The sequence below is a fragment of the Salvelinus namaycush genome, chromosome 17 (assembly GCF_016432855.1).
Source record: "Salvelinus namaycush isolate Seneca chromosome 17, SaNama_1.0, whole genome shotgun sequence".
Lineage (NCBI taxonomy): Eukaryota > Metazoa > Chordata > Actinopteri > Salmoniformes > Salmonidae > Salvelinus > Salvelinus namaycush.
Genome location: NC_052323.1, coordinates 192,327 through 206,077, shown reverse-complemented (window position 1 = coordinate 206,077; position 13,751 = coordinate 192,327). Strand labels below are relative to the sequence as shown.

The 13,751-nt window shown below is 43.4% G+C and overlaps 1 protein-coding gene across 1 annotated transcript in view; it reads right to left on the bottom strand.

Annotated features, from left to right (window-relative positions):
* The window catches only part of LOC120062214 (mediator of RNA polymerase II transcription subunit 12-like), a 91,504-nt gene extending 79,279 nt beyond the window's left edge, over positions 1–12,225 (bottom strand). Inside the window, exons 1-12 of the mRNA XM_039012015.1 lie at positions 12,084–12,225; positions 10,029–10,133; positions 9,724–9,915; positions 9,270–9,429; positions 8,834–9,009; positions 7,049–7,159; positions 5,994–6,266; positions 2,701–2,847; positions 1,783–1,882; positions 1,386–1,522; positions 702–833; positions 235–361 (exon numbers count right to left, since the gene is read on the bottom strand). Coding sequence (XP_038867943.1) covers positions 235–361; positions 702–833; positions 1,386–1,522; positions 1,783–1,882; positions 2,701–2,847; positions 5,994–6,266; positions 7,049–7,159; positions 8,834–9,009; positions 9,270–9,429; positions 9,724–9,915; positions 10,029–10,133; positions 12,084–12,185 — 1,762 coding nt within the window. The 5' untranslated portion in view covers positions 12,186–12,225. The remainder of the gene's footprint in view (positions 1–234; positions 362–701; positions 834–1,385; positions 1,523–1,782; positions 1,883–2,700; positions 2,848–5,993; positions 6,267–7,048; positions 7,160–8,833; positions 9,010–9,269; positions 9,430–9,723; positions 9,916–10,028; positions 10,134–12,083) is intronic.
* Between the last annotated feature and the right edge of the window lie 1,526 nt (positions 12,226–13,751).

The window sequence follows — 13,751 nt, the reverse complement described above, 5'->3', positions numbered from 1 at the left end:
CTGTAAATCCAAAAGGGTGCTGGAATAAGGAACAATATCAAGAGATGCAGAGAGCCTAGCTGGCTCCTAAATGGCACCCTATATTGCATTTATAGTGCACAACTTTTGAACAGGGCCCTGGTGAAAAGTAGTGCATTATAGAGAATAGGGTGCCATTAGGGACAGAGCTGCAGACAACCAAAATAAGGGAATATAATTAAATAGTAGTATGAATGAAGTGAAGGGCAGACTCACTGAGCATGGGGGCCTGGGTGTCCAGGAACTGTAGGAGCACGTCCTGAAACACAGGCAGGGTGGCCGCCGAGAGAGAGCCCGATGACACCGAGCCTTTCTCATCCACCACCTCTGACTCACCGCACCTCTGTGAACTCTCAATCATACGCATAGTGTGAGAACCACTGCCATTGAGCAAATATACCTTACAGGGGAGTACAATTTCATTAAACGATTTAGACAACATTGCAAAGAAAAATCGCCTTCTGGAAATACAAAAAACAAAACCTCATCTTCATCCTTTATTTACACACAGGTGTAATCGAGGTAAAAATCTCTTTTGCATGAGAGACATGTTTTCAAGAGGCAACAAAGGAGAATCCTCAGGAACAGCTGTGGCGCAGTGACTCATGGGTCCGTGTAATTATGGAGCAGTCACGGTGCTGTATTTGTGTGTGTGTGTGCACTTGTGTGGGCCTCTCCTTCACCTCGGCTTCGATCTCTGCCTGTCTCTTCTCCAGTAGCTTGGCCACCACCATGGCCCTGTGGCGGCCAGACCTCTTGCAGCACACCGCCCACTCACACAGTAAGGTCACCACTGCGTCGTCATCAGGGGACATCTACACATAGAGAAACATGTCAGGGCAAAGACCATACAGCACGGAAACCTGTGTCAGGAGAATTGTAAGTAGTGTTTCTAGAATGTAATACAATAGAATAGAGTCGAATAGAATACAGTTAATTGTCCACAGAAGAAGAAATGATGTGTTATTGGGCAGGGAGCTTAGTGGTTAGAGTGTTGGGTCAGTAACCGAAAGGTTGCTAGATCGAATCCCTGAGCTGACAAGGTAAAAATCTGTCGTTCTGCCCCTGAACAAGGCAGTTAAACCCCTGCTCCTAGGCCGTCATTATAAATAAGAATTTGTTCTTAACTGACTTGCCTAGTTACATAAAAAGGTTAAATAAAATAAAAAATATACTGTAATGACTAGGGCCAAATGGAATCTGAGGAAGCTGATTTTTTTTCCCACAGCGGTGTTTGTTGGGCTCTTACTCACACTTTACATTCTGGCTTTTCATCTGCAAGTGAAAACCATTAACGTCTTCAGACTTGACATATGCAGGGGTGCTCATCAAAGAGACCACTACAATATTGATGGGGAAAAAATTACCTCGTGACCGTCTTTGCTCTGGCCCGAGCCAAAGATGCGGTTGTAAAGGGAATCCAGGGAATTGCTGAAGTCTGACTTCTCAAAGCTGTGGTTGTCTAGAACCTCCAAGGTGTGTAGGACCCTCCCAATGGTGAAGCCTGGTGAAAGCAGAAAAATAATTGAGGTAAAACACTAAATGTTGCTCATTTCCATTTCCCTTACGCACCTAGGGCTGGATAACCCAGACACAGGTCAAGCCTAGTGCTGGACAAAAAACATGCTCAATGGAGAATCTCCATTGAAATAGATTTTTAGTCCAAGACTAGTCTCAATCTTTGTCAGGGAAAACAGCCCATAGAGTCATTGTCTGGATGTATTATGTCATTTTATAGGTGCCTCTTAACAGCGGTTTCTTTACCAGCAGTTGTCTCCTGACATTTATCAAAGGACCAGCGGAACTCCACAGCCTGCCCTCGGTCCTTGACCTGCTCCTCTATTTCTCGCACCTTTGCACGGACCTGATGTAAAAGCATAGGTAAGACTGAGATAAGCAGATATGGATGTAAATCTCTCATGGCTCAAAGTGGAGGAGAGATTGACTTCATCGCTACTTGTCTTTGGAAGTGTGGACATGCTAAATGCACCGAGGTGTCTGTTTAAAATACTAGCACACAGCTCGGACATCCATGCATACCCCACAAGACATGCCACCATAGGTCTCTTCACAATCCCCAAGTCAAGAACAGACTATGGGAGGCGCACAGTACTACGTAGAGCCATGGCTACATGGAACTCTATTCCACATCAGGTAACTGATGCAAGCAGTAGAATCAGATTTTTTTTTAAACAAATACACCTTAAGGAACAGCAGGGCCTGTGAGGAGACGCACACAGGCACAGACACATGATAAGACACCCACTTTTCATACACGTATACAAGGATTTGGATTGTAGATATGTGGTAGTAGAGTAGTGGCTGAGGGAACACACTTAATGTGTTATGAAAAGTGTTATGAAATGTAATATTTTAAATTGTATAGAACTGCCTTAATGTTGCTGGACCCTACCTTGGCAGCAGCTAATGGGAATCCTTAATACAAATAGGACGGCTGAGAGGACAAATACAAATCTCAATCTAGTAGTCAAGAGGCATGCAATGATGTTAACCTCACAGTATGTGGGCTTTCAATCAATCAATCGACAAATGCATTAGTCTCAAAGTGCTGCGCAGCAACCAGCAGGATCATAATCCAAACCTAATGCCAAAGGTACAGTGGCATGGAATATCTCCCTAGGTGGGAAGAAACCTTGACAAGAACAAGACTCTGGGCCTTACCTGCTGTGTAAAAGTGCCGTTGCCCCCTGGCATGGGCAGGTTGGAGGGGGAGATGGGCAATAGGTCCAGCGGGGAACCAGTCTTGTTCCGGCTGTCTGTCAGAGAGTAGTGCCACACCAGGGCACTGGGACAGCACAGCATGATACTCTGACGAAACCAAGACGAGGAGAATAAGAATTTAGGGATGTGACTGACAATAGGGCGGCATATAACCTAGCTATTAGAGCGTTGGGCCAGTAACCGAAAGGTTACCAGTTTGAATACCCGAGCCGACAATGTAAAAAAAAATCTGTTGATGTGTCCTTGAACAAGGCAGTTAACCCTAATTTCTTGGGGACCTAAGCATTGAAGGTCGACAAGAACACAGTGTACCACGATAGTTTGTTGGTGATGTGGACACAAAAGGAACTTGAAACTCTCGGCCTGCTCCACTACAGCCCCTTTGATGTGAATGGGGGCATGTTGGGTCCTCTTTTTCCTGTAGTCCACGATCAGATCTTTTGTCTTGCTCACGCTGAGGGAGAGGTTGTTGTCCTGGCACCACACGGCCAGGTCTCTGACCTCCTCCTTATAGGCTGCCTCATCGATGTCAGTGAGCAGACCTACCACTGTTGTGTTGTCAGCCAACTTAATGATGGTGTTGGAGTCGTACTTGGCCACGGAGTGTGGGTGAACAGGGAATACAAGAGGAGACTAAGCACGCACCCCTGACTGGCCAACCTGTTGAGGATCAACGTGGCAGATGTGTTGTTGCCTACCCTTACCACCTGGGAGTGGCCCGTCAGGAAGTCCAGGATCCAGTTGCAGAGGGAGGTGTTTACTCCCAGGGTCCTTAGCTTAGTGATGAGCTTTGAGGGCACTATGGTGTTGAACGCTGAGTTGTAGTCAATGAACAGCATTCTCACATAGGTGTTCCTTTTGTCCAGGTGGAAAAGGCCAGTGTGTAATGCGATTGAGACATCTGTGGATGTGTTGGGGCGGTATGCAAACTGGAGTGGGTTAGGGTTTCCGGGATGACGGTGTTAATGTGAACCATGACCAGCCTTTCAAAGCACTTCATGGCTACTGACATAAGTAGTAGTCATTTAGACAGGTTACCTTTGTTTTCTTGGGCACAGGGACTATGGTGGTCTGCTTTTAACATGTATGTATTACAGACTCGGTCAGGGAGAGGTTTGAGTACACTTCCTGGTAATTCGTCTGACCCGTGGCTTTGTGAATGCTGGCCTGTTTAACCTCTCTTGGGTAGGTGGCAGTATTTTCACCTCCGGGTGAAAAGCGTGCCCAAAGTAAACTGCCTGTTACTCAGGCCCAGAAGCTAGGATATACATATAATTGGTAGATTTGGATAGAAAACACTCTAAAGTTTCTAAAACTGTTAAAATGATGTCTGTGAATATAAGATAACTGATATGGCAGGCGAAACCCCGAGGACTAACCATCCAGGGGGGGAAAAAATTGAGGTCATAGGATTTTCCTTTGTTTTCTATGGGATACCATTATTATTAGGAAACTAGCTGCAGTTCTTATGGCTTCCACTAGATGTCAACAGTCTGTAGAAATTGTTTGAAGTTTTTCTTTTGAGATATGAAGTAGTAGTGCTATTCATTGTAAGTGTCACGCCAGGTGGACTCTACTGTTTTGATGCGCGTGAACTGGAGCGAGCGTCACGTTGTTGTTATCTGGTATTGGAAACAGTTCATTCCGTCTTAAATTTTATTGATTATTTACGTTTTAGGGTACCTGAGGTTGGATTAGGAACATTGTTTGAAATGTTTGGACCAAGTTTACAGGTAACTTAGACACTTTGTAGGCATGTTGGGCGAGTTGAAACCGGTGTATTTCTGAATCAAACGCGCCAAATAAATGGACATTTTTGGGACATACGGACATTATCGAACAAAAGGACCATTTGTGATGTTTCAGGGACATTTTGGAGTGCCAACAGAAGAAGATCTTCAAAGGTAAGGCATGAATTATATTGCTATTTCTGACTTTGTGGCGCACCTGCCTGGTTGAAATATGACTTTCATGTGTTTGTATGCGGGGCGCTGTCCTCAGATAATCGCATGGTTTGCTTTCGCGGTAAAGCCTTTTTGGAATCTGACACAGCGGCTGGATTAACAAGAAGTTAAGCTTTATTTTGATGTATAACATATATTTTGAAGAATGTTAAATATTTGAATTTGGTATTTTTGAATTTCGAGCTATGCAATTTCACCGGATGTTGGCCATTCACCAGATGTTGGACGCTACCGTCCCACCTGCCCATAAGAAGTTAAAGGTCTTGCTCACATCGCCTACCGAGAGCGTGATCACACAGTCGTCCGGAACAGATGGTGCTCTCATGCATGCTTCAGTGTTTCTTGCCTAGAAAGCGGCAAATCTTGGCTGCCCGGCCAAACTGAGCAATCGGGGGAGAAGGGCATTGGTCAGGCAGGTGACCAAGAACTCGACGGTCACTCTGACAGAGCTCTAGAGTTCCTCTGTTGAGATGGGAGAACCCTCCAGAAGGACAACCATCTCTACAGCACTCTACCATTCAGGCCTTTATGATAGTGGTGCTAGACAGGCCTTTATGATAGTGGTGCCAGACAGAAGCCACTCCTCAGTAAAAGGAACATGACAGCCCGCTTGGAGTCTGCCAAAATGCACCTAAAGGACTCTCTGACCATGAGAAAGAAGATACTCTGGTCTGATGAAACCAAGATTGAACTCTTTGGCCTGAATGCCAAACGTCACGTCTGGAATAAACATCCCTACGGTGAAGCATGGTGGTGGCAGCATCATGCTGTGTCAGTGTTTTTCAGCGGCAGGGACTGAAAGACTAGTCAGGATCGAGGAAAAGATGAACGGAGCAAAGTACAGAGAGATCCTTGATGAAAACCTGCTCCAGAGAACTCAGGACCTCCGACTGAGGCTAAGGTTCACCTTCAACAGGACAACAGCCATAAGCACACAGCCAAGACAGCACAGGAGTAGCTTCGGGACAAGTCTCTAAATGTACTTTAGTGGCCCAGCCAGAACCCGATTTAATCAATTATAGAAAAAGGCTGTAACCTAACAAAATGTGGAAAAAGTCAAGGGTTCTGAATACTTTCCAAAGGCACTATAAATATAACATGGAAAATCAGGAACAATCACAACACTGAACATTTTACCAAAGCTAGTTCACCAACTTAGTCATGTACCATACTAGCCTGATGGCTTAGCAGTAATATTAATAGTATTGCAGTAGCAGTAATAGGCAATCCATTCAGTTCAGTGGGAAGGCTATTGAGTGTGTTGTGTACCTGTAGCATGCAGCTGAGCCCAAACACCAAAGGCCTGTGTTGAGGGCAGATGTAGAAGTCTGTAAAGGGGGTCTGGGGCTGATTGCCCCCTGCGGGCTGGGAGGTGGGCGTGGGGGGCAGGGCGTTCCCTGGCTGTGCCAGGATGCTGTGGGCCGGGTGTCCCCCGGCGCCGGGCCCCAGGCTCCCGTCACTTAGCAGCAGGTTGAGGCGTCGCGTGCAGAAATAGGCCAGCCTCCGGGACAGGTAGGCCGACTGCACAAATTCCCCTAAGTACTGAAGGAGGGGACATGACTCACAAGGTCAGTACACACTCTTCAGAGCTGATATGTGATCACAACAATGGAATACGGGGGAAAATAGAAGAGAGGGTAGCTAAGTCAGCTTCAAAGACTAACCTGTAAAAGTTAACCTGTAACGCAGTGTAGGTAAATAAATGTACTTCCAAGTGGATTAAACTGCACCGCCAGGGGAATATTACTGAAATGTTTTTCGTTACATAGGTTATTGTTAGAAGATTGCTAACGAACTTGGTGCTTGGCATCACCCTGAGAGTGTCACATTAACAATGTACCATTTCTGCACAAACGTTAGTTTGAAAAAGTAGCTTACAATGCCCCCAAATGTATAAATAGAAGATGCCAGAAACCCTGGATATTTCCTGATTCTTAAAGATAAGGAGACACTCAGATGTAATTTAAGTTACTCTTTCCACGTGAAATGTGTGGTTTGTAACATGGAGAATGAAATCCATCACTGCAGTAGGAGAAAGATAGCCTTGTGGTTACAGCATTGGGCCAGTAACTTAAAGGTCGCTAGTTTGAATCCCGGCACTGACAAGGTAAAACATCTGCCGATGTGCTCAAGCGAGGCACTTAACCCCTAATTGATAATAGCAGACCCTGGCCGTGACCTCAACTCTTCAAAGGTGTCTCAGGGGGAGCTGGGATATGCAAAAAACAAATTTCCAATACACACTTGTGTGAAAGAGGAAAAACATAAGCAACCACCAAATGATTAAGATGATGGGTGCTGTATGGATGGTATATAGGCGTTACCTGTAGCAGGAGGGGCAGTAGCAGCTTCAGAAGCTCGTCCTCTCCGGGTCGGACCTTCTCGGAGCATTCCAACACCCACGTGAGGAACTCGTGTCTGTCTAGCATGCCATCCTGGACGCAAGCAAACAACCGTTTGTTATTGCTTGGTCTTCTACAACAAAGTATTTAGCTTAAGTTAATCCTATGAAATTACTCCATTTCACTATTACTTCACGGAGGTTTTAAAATGCCTCGCAAAGAAGGGCACCTATTTGTAGAAAAAGCAGACACTGAATATCCCTTTGAGCATGGTGAAGTTATTAACTATGCTTTGGATGGTGTATCAATACACCCAGTCACTACAAATATACAGGTGTCCTTAACTCAGTTGCCGGCGAAGAAGGAAACTGCTCAGGGATTTCACCATGAGGCCAATGGTGATTTTAAAACAGTTACAGAGTTTAATAGCTGTGAAGGGAGAAAACTGAGGATGGATGAACATTGTAGTTACACCACAATACTAACCTGTACAGAATAAAAATATTCCAAAACATGTATCCTGTTTGCAATAAGGCACTAAAGTAATACTGCAAAAAATGTGGCAAAGACATGTACTTTCTTTCCTAAATACAAAGCATGTTTGGGGAAAATCCAACATCACCAAGTACCAATCTTCATATTTTCAAGCATGGTGGTGTCTGTATCATGTTTTGGATATGCTCGTCATCAGCAAAGACTAAGGAGTTTTTGGGGGGATAAAAAGTAAACGGAACAGAGCTAAGCATAGGAAAAATCCTAGAGGAAAACCTGGTTTAGTCTGCTTTCCACTGGGAGAAAAATTTACCTTTCAGCAGGACAATAACCTACAACTCCAAAGCCAAATATACACAAGTTTCTTACCAAGACGACATTGAATGATCCTGAGTGGCCTAGTTAAAGTTTTTATTTAAATATACTTAAATCTATGGCAAGACTTGAAAATGGCTGTCTATCAAATTATCAACCACCAACTTGACAGAGCTTGAAGACTTTCAAAAGTCTTTCAAATATTGTACAATCTAAGTGTGCAAAGCTCTTAGAGACTTACCCAGAAATACTCAACCGCTGTAATCGCTGCCAAAGGTGATTTTAACTAATCAAGATAGTATTTAATTTTTCTAAAATAAATATTAGAATGTTTCTTCTACTTTGACATGAGTATTTTGTGCAGAACATCAATTTTAATGCCAATTTGTAACAACAAAATGTGGAATACGTCAAGGGGTGTGAATACTTTCTGAAGGCACTGTACATCAGTGTAAACAGTGAGCTGTTTGATGTGGGCTAGCTAGAAATTTCCATCATAAAATATCCAAAGTGAACCGTTTTTGCTTGTTTGTGATGCTATGTTTGCATCTGGCCTTAATCATAAAATCTAAACATTAAATGTCGTATCGCTTACCTCATGGTTTAGTTTAACAATGAAATGACTAGTCTCTAACAATAAGCTAACTTGCTAGCAGTTTACTGACATTTTCCCCTTCAATGAACCACTAATTATACAGAGACATAGTGAAATAGGGCTATACTATCACCACAGCCATTGCAGACAACTGTGTAAAGCTAACATCAAAGTAACAATTCTAACCAAGTAACAACTCAATTTCAAACTGTTATCACAAACTCATCAGACCAGGCAGATACATAGGTCCCTGGTTGAGGCAGGCAGACATATGAAAACATGAAGACAGACAGCGAGACAGACATGCAACCCGACACAGGCAGACAAACAGACAAAGAAACAGACAAACCAAAGGACCATCCAACCTGGAACATGAACATGGCCAGCTTCTCGTTGTACTCCCACTGCTTCATGGCCGTATCCACCTCGGCCGAGGTGGCCGGGAGAGGAGAGCCACAGCCCTGGCTGGGAGACTGGCGGTAGAACTCAGCCACCTTCTGCAACTGTTCCCACAGGTACTTTGTGATGATCTGAGTCCATTCTGCAGTGCAGACAGAAAGAACATAGTTAATTCATCACAATGGCATATGCTCCTGTTAATGCAGCATGACTGAGCAAAATTCTAGAGCTATAGCAGCCTATCTTTTCTAAATGGCAGTGAACACACCCAGGATATTGGAATGTTACATTATTGAGGAGCTTTGGCCACAGGGGGGTAGCTGGAAAATGCTCAATCATAAAAAACTGATGTTCCTAGGAGGATGGATAGGCTATATATTTTTTTAAGGAGTGTTTGCTTACCTATGCAGGGGTCAATCACGTGCCGCTTCTTGACTTTTGTTTCTGTAATGGCGGCGTGATACGCACAGGTCATCTTGATCATCCATGCTGAACGCATCACAGGTACTGTGTACTTGGCCAAGTAGCCAAAAACCTCCTCCTTTTTACTAAAGATCGGCACCTAGCACACCAACACAATTTAACAAAACAGGATTGATGGAGGATGTTGCTGCAGAATATTTGTAATAATTTTAAGTGAGTTTGTGAGAGTGCTGTTATAATTTTAAGTGAGCAATTTTAAGAGTGCTGAAGAACAGTGAGCCTGATTCGAACCCATACTGACAGTGGTACATGTGCTCCAGAGGCAGTGCATAGGTCGCTAGACCACCCCAGGCCAGAACACAACATATTTCTTTCACAATGTAGTGCTCTGCTGAATGTGCCCCGCAGGGATGTTTTTGGTACAAAGTCCTACCTTCTTGGCCAGCTGGGTGAGTGGTTTAGTTCCGGACAAATCTGTAAACCAGTTGTTGATAGAGCTCTGTGACCTGGCAGTAACGAGCCAGAAATTGTCCTTCTGGTTAACCTGCGGCTTCCGTTTGCCTGTGTCTGGAAATGTGTTGTAGCGCAGCTTCTCTGCAATGATGCTGCTGAAATTTGAACTAATCTGTTGGGGTAATAGGGAAGTATGCAATGAACAAGAGATCCTACTGTACATACAACATGAATCATGATTCACTACATGTGATACAGAGAGAAACATTACGAGTAGAAGATCACCTTTGAGGGATTGAAGTTGACATTTTTAGCACTTCCATGTTCATCCCCTGACACTGCCGGTTGATTATTAAATCCTTGCTTCACATTCAACGCAGTCAATTCATCCTGGAACAAAAATTTACATTAGATCTCGTGAAATTCAGACCATGCAGATGATAAAGTCACGCAATTAACACAAAACAAATGGCGAATAGCTCAGTGGGGGATTGAGTAGCTAGATAATAAAATTTAGTTTACAGTTTTACATTTTAGTCATTTAGCAAAAAGAAGCTCTTATCCAGAGCGACTTACAGTTAGTGCATTCATCTTAAGAGAACTCGGTGAGACAACCACATCACAGTCGTAGTAAGTACATTTTTTTATCAGCAAAGTCAGTACTAGTAGGAAAAGATAATTGCACCTTTTTTGGGGGGGGATAATACAGATGTCATGTATAAAATAGGGGAGGGTTTCAGACATTCTTGATGTGGCGGAACGGTTTCTGGGATTGGAGGACTTCTCGGCGAATGAGTTACACAATAGGCTGTGATGAGCCGTACTGCCCTATCAGGCCCCATAGCCTGAGTACAGAGAAATGGAAATTTGAAGAATGGATGAAGTGGGAGTTTGTTTTGCTTTGTTTTTTTTGACTATTTTAGTTGTGAGGAGTGAGTTAGATTCCCAATCAAGTATGGTTTTCTTTTTTACTTTGAATCCAGTAGTGGGCAGCAATACAACTTTTTGGATGTAGTCCACCCTAAAACCCCACCGAAGGTGGTCATGCCTATATGGGATACAGCTTTTGTCAAATTGCTGCGTAAGTTCTTCTAGACCTGCTACGAAAAGTCAATTGACAAAAGCTGTATCCCCTCTAGACAAAACTGAAGAAGAGCTAGTGTTTCAGATGTTTTTGGAGGATGGGCAAGGACTCTGCTGTCCTAGCATCAGGGGGAAGCTAGTTACACCATTGGGGTGCCAAGACAGAGAAGAGCACTAACTGCTGAGCGGGAGTTGACCTCCCATAGGGGTGGGACTGCCAAGAGACCAGATGTGGCAATTATTTTTTACTAAGTCTAAGGATCCTATGCCACAAATGCCTGGAAAGTGTACTGACATGTCACTGTAATTAGCAGAAGCTCTACATCATGACCAGTAGTTTCCCACAGCAATCTGTACAAAAGTAGTCTCCTGGCACAGTAAATGAGAGCTCCAGACAGTGTTAGCTTGCTAAATTTAAATGGATAACGTTACCTAGCTAATTAACTATGGTATTGGTAGCTAAACTAGTAGTTCACGTTTGCTAAACTATATAGTTAGCTAGACAAACATTGTAGATTATAATAGCTAGACACACATACATGCTAACATTAGCTATGTTAGCACAACATGCAAGGGTTCTCCCCAAAGAATGTAAGAGGCGATGCGCCACCTTCTGGCATTTTTTGGGCAGTTACAGGTGTTCAAAAACGCACAAATCAGTCCTCTGACTGAACTCAGCAGCACCACCTTGTTAAATCCTGGGGAGAACCCTTAATGGTAACGTTAAATGTTTGCCAATTTGTGAAAATGAAGGCATTTAGCTAGCTAACGTAGCTGCTAAATATGCTAGCTAGTTTGTTATCGATCAAGCTGCTCTAAAAAGAATCCGAGTTGTGTACCTAGCTAACTAACGTTACATAAAATGCAAGCAAGTTCACCTAATCTGTAACCATGCAAGTAACGTTAATGGTTCGTGCACTAATTTGATAACTAACTTGAAATATGGCCAAATTATCTCTCGTAAAGTTAACATTTTGGTTACGTTAGAAAAGGTTGGCCAGCTAACTACGAGCTAGAATGCTACTGTTATCAAGCTAACATTACCTGGTTGATGTTTAGCAAACTGAAAAGCCAAGTAACGTTAGCTGTTATTGTTATTGCTAGAGAGACTGGCTTAGGCCTGTGATAGCCGTCTTGGACTAGCTAGCAACCGTAGTTAGTTAGCTAAAGGGACTCCTTTCCAAATAACGGTAGCTAGGCTCTTTGTGTCAATTTGTCTTTGTAACGTTGGTTTGAGAAACAATTTAAGTTTCTGACCTCTTTTTGCTTTGGGTCTTGAGGATAAACGTCCGGAGGTCCGAGTCGTGGCCGCTTCAGTGGCCGGTGTTCGTAACTCAGGATCCCAAAAGCAGCCATCATTCAGCGGCATCACAGCCAAGGCTTTTCTCTTTCCGTTGGGGCTCACTAGTTACCACAGCCACAAAGCGTTAGTTATGGCTAAATCCCGCCTATTTCTCCAATTTCTCTTCTCATAGTCTGATTTTAAACTTAACCACATTGTTAACCTCACCTTAAATTAAGGCCAATAAACGATCCCCCCCCCCCCCCCCCCCGTTATTTTTTACGAGATAGGCAATTTTGACTTTGTGGCTGTAGTAACTAGAGACAACCCTTTTCAGTCTGAGTCTTGGAAGCCGGAAGGACGCTGATGCAGACAAGAAAACTCAAAATACGGTCGTTACCATAGCCACAAAGTCATACACCCCGCCTATTTCTAACATGCATCTGATTTTCAACCTAACCCCAACCTTACTGTTTATTTTATACCCAATCCTAACCATAGATTAATTAAGACCAAAAAGCACATTTTGTTTTTTATTAACTTTTACGATATAGACCTTTTTTGAAAAATGTACTTTGTACCTGTGGTAATTACATGTCATTTGTAATGTGCCGAATATACATTCATTCACATTTTACAAAATAGCTAATAATATTCTTTCTTCTTTCCACCCATTTTTATTCATGCTATAGGTTTGTTTATAAACCGGGTAGTTTAGATCCTGGATGTTGATTGGCTGAAACAGCTTGCATAATGCATAGTCTGTGTGGAATTTACTCTGTTTTATATTGCAACAAAGTATAGATGTCCACATGACAGATCGTGAAATCATTAGCAGTTTAGCAGCGAACCTGGTGAAACCTAATTGTAATTGTTGGCGTTAATTATTATAATTAGTATTCCTCTTCTTCCCCATAAGGCCAAATTAAAATGCCTTGGAGGCCTTGGAAGGTGCAACTAAAGACAGTATGAAGATAGGCAAAAACTGCTTCTCAAATAGAAATCCACCATAAACACTTGTAGACCATGTCATGGCAATGTAGCACCAGCTGCATACCACCCTGCAACCCACTGCTGGCTTGCCTCTCTGAAGCTAAGCAGGGTTGGTCCTGGTCAGTCCCTCAATGGGAGACCAGACACTGCTGGAAGTGGTGTTGGAGAGCCAGTAGGGGACATTTCTCATCGGTCTAAGGAGATCCCCAGGGCAGTGAAGGGGACATTGCCCTGCAAAGTGTGCTGTCTTTCAGAAGGGAGGTTAAACAGGTGTCCTGACTCTCTGTGGTCATCAAAAATCCCATGGCTCATATTTTAAGAGTGTTAACCCTGGTGTCACACCTAAATTCCCAACCTGGCCCCATTACATCATGACCACCTCATCAGGTGGGTGCTACACATTGTTGAGGTGAGTTTCCCCCGACCATTTAAAGTGCTTTGAGTACCTCAGTTGCTAGAAAAGTGCTATATATATCCAATCCATTATTAAACTTGTGCAGAAACACGTAATTGGGTCTTGCGCCGAACTGCGCATGTGCAGGTTGTCAAATCAAAGGCACTCCTTCAATATGAAGTTGTTTTTGATTCAAATTAAAACGGGTCACTTTTCAATCAAATACCGACCTTATGACCTCCCAAGAAAATGATCT